The sequence below is a fragment of the Tamandua tetradactyla genome, chromosome 7 (assembly GCF_023851605.1).
Source record: "Tamandua tetradactyla isolate mTamTet1 chromosome 7, mTamTet1.pri, whole genome shotgun sequence".
Lineage (NCBI taxonomy): Eukaryota > Metazoa > Chordata > Mammalia > Pilosa > Myrmecophagidae > Tamandua > Tamandua tetradactyla.
In genome coordinates, this window is record NC_135333.1 from 118,696,025 (window position 1) to 118,698,863 (window position 2,839).

The 2,839-nt window shown below is 33.5% G+C and overlaps 1 protein-coding gene across 1 annotated transcript; it reads left to right on the forward strand.

Annotated features, from left to right (window-relative positions):
- Positions 1 to 581: 581 nt before the first annotated feature.
- LOC143690034 (olfactory receptor 6C2) lies at positions 582 to 1,523 on the forward strand. Its single transcript, XM_077168040.1, has one exon. The coding sequence runs from the start codon at positions 582 to 584 to the stop codon at positions 1,521 to 1,523; it is 942 nt and encodes a 313-aa protein (XP_077024155.1).
- Positions 1,524 to 2,839: the final 1,316 nt, after the last annotated feature.

Below are 2,839 nucleotides of genomic sequence, written 5' to 3' on the forward strand. Positions count from 1 at the left end.
ATAAAGAATACAAGCAGAGATGACTAGAGAAAGAAGGGGAAATTTCAAGATCCAGTATTGTATTTTGTTTTGTTATTTTGTTTTCCAGGGCAAATGAATCTTACTATTAAAACAATCCTTTGATATTAACAAATATTAACAGTGGAAGAGAATTCATGCTCTTAATTAGCTGCATATATCCATATCCAGGGTTTGCCTGGGACAAAATAAATATCTTTTTTTTGTTGTTCAAAATAAATATCTTTTATGTATTCATGAAAAGGCATCATCTTTTCTCTCACCTGTGTGCAAATCTAATGCATGTTACAAATTGTAGGTGTTAAACTACATTTGAAAATTCTGTGCAGCAAAGAATGATATTAGGAAAGTTGTATTACTTTACAATAGCATAAATACTTAAGATGAATTAGGAAGGCTACTGACAGAGAGTGGAAGCATTGATCATGCTATAGAGGGAGGAAAAACATTTATGCCAGTTTGTGTGGCTTTTATATGCTTGTCCTCTTGCAGTAGATAATCTACCTTCTCATGAACATTCTTTGATTTTTTTACATACAGATTAGTATGGATGCTGTAAATCAATGATGAGAAATCACACAGCAATAAACACCTTCATCCTGCTGGGACTGACAGATAATCCACAACTGCAAGTTCTCCTTTTTATCTTTCTATTTCTCACTTACATGTTGAGTGTAACAGGGAACCTGACCATTATCACCCTCACAATGCTGGACTCCCACCTTAAAACGCCTATGTACTTTTTCCTCAGAAACTTCTCCTTTTTAGAAGTCTCCTTCACTACTGTCTGTATTCCTAGATTCCTGTACAGTATATCAACTGGGGACAATACCATCACTTACAATGCATGTGCAAGTCAAATATTTTTTGTTATTCTCTTTGGAGCAACAGAATTTTTTCTCTTGGCTGCCATGTCCTATGACCGCTACGTGGCCATCTGTAAACCCCTTCATTACATGACCATCATGAACAGCAAAGTCTGTATTTTATTAGTCATCTGTTGTTGGGTGGCGGGCTTGGTGATCATTCTCCCACCCCTTAGCTTCGGCCTCCAGCTGGAGTTCTGTGACTCTAATGCCGTTGATCATTTTAGCTGTGATGCAGGTCCCCTCTTAAAGATTTCATGCACAGATACATGGCTAATAGAACAGATGGTTATAGTTATGGCTGTCTTTGCACTCATTATCACCCTAGCATGTGTGGTTCTGTCCTACACATACATCATCAGGACAATTCTGAAATTCCCCTCTGCCCAGCAAAGGAAAAAGGCCTTTTCTACATGCTCATCTCACATGATCGTGGTCTCCATCACCTATGGAAGCTGCATCTTTATCTATGTCAAGCCTTCGGCAAAGGAAGAGGTGGCCATAAATAAAGGAGTTTCAATGCTCACTACTTCTGTGGCTCCTATGCTGAACCCCTTCATTTATACACTGAGGAACAAGCAAGTGAAACAAGCTTTTGACCACTCCATAAAGAGGATTGCATTTCTCTCAAAGAAGTAGAAAATTTGTTGAATCAAAGTAAAATGAAAAAAAATCCCCTATTTATTTTACTATGTCCTCTAACTTGTTTCATGGTTTCCTGTCTAAATTTACTCAGATTAACTTTCTTAAAGACTTTTAATATTGCATCCTCATGTCACCTTAATTGAATAATTTTAAATCAAATGTACACATAGCGTTTTACTTATTGTGAAACCATACCATAATTTCTAAGAAAATATATCACCACTAATGGTTTTGTGGTTTATTTCAACACTCTATGGAAAGAAGGGAAGTAATAATATGTAAAAGTATACAAATTATATGAAAGATAATTATACAGTGCTATACCAATTACTTCCTCGTCATTTTGATTTGCAATATCAAAGTTAATATCTTAAATCCAAGTAAAAAAATAAAAAATAAAAAAAGCAGCAGAAATATATTTTTTGAAGTTAAACAAGATAAATCATACATTTAAGGCCAATTTAATAATGATCACAGCAAAAGGTGAAAGGAGATCCAAAGGGGTTTGTGAATAATCAGAATTGAAGAAATGAAAACATCTTTGCAGTCACTGACAAGATCTTTTAGCTATTTTTACATTATGTAAGAGAAAAACTTTATTTAAAATGCATACATTTAATTTGAAACAAGTTTAAAATGTAAATTCATTTATTGTGGGTTATTAAATGAGAATAAATGTGTTAGAGTGAATTGGAACAGCAAATTTTACATTTTGATAAAGTAAGAAAGCAACTGAAGGGTAATTGAAAGATTTAGGAAGCTATCAAAAATATACAACCTGCAGACTAGGAAAAATAAGGAAATAAAAAGAGGAATAAATACTGGAGTTATGATCATGGGAACAACTGAATAAAATATTCCTAAATTGAGGCGCTTACAGTTTGAGGCAATGAGCATGTGCATGCCAATGAGACAAACAAACCTCCAATGCCTAGAACACCTCCTCCTTTTAGTTATAATCTCTGAAAGTAAATAACTACTTCCATAGGCTCCCAGACAAAAAGGACAAAGAAGTAAATTGCTAAACAAAAGAAAAAATAATTCTGAATAATTACAAACACAGGAAATATTTATTTTAAATTTTCAAACAGATCTTTGAAATAGCAGTTGAATATTCTTTTAAATTATTTCCTACTGGAAGCATTTCTATTTTAGAACTACTCATGATGTGTCAACTCTTTTCAAACATTATGATTAACACGTTTACCCATCCAGTGAATATATATTTAGTTGAATCAAATTGTAGACGCAAGAAGATTGAATAAATTGATAAATTTACTCAAGCGATGGAGGCTGAATTCTGATTTCAA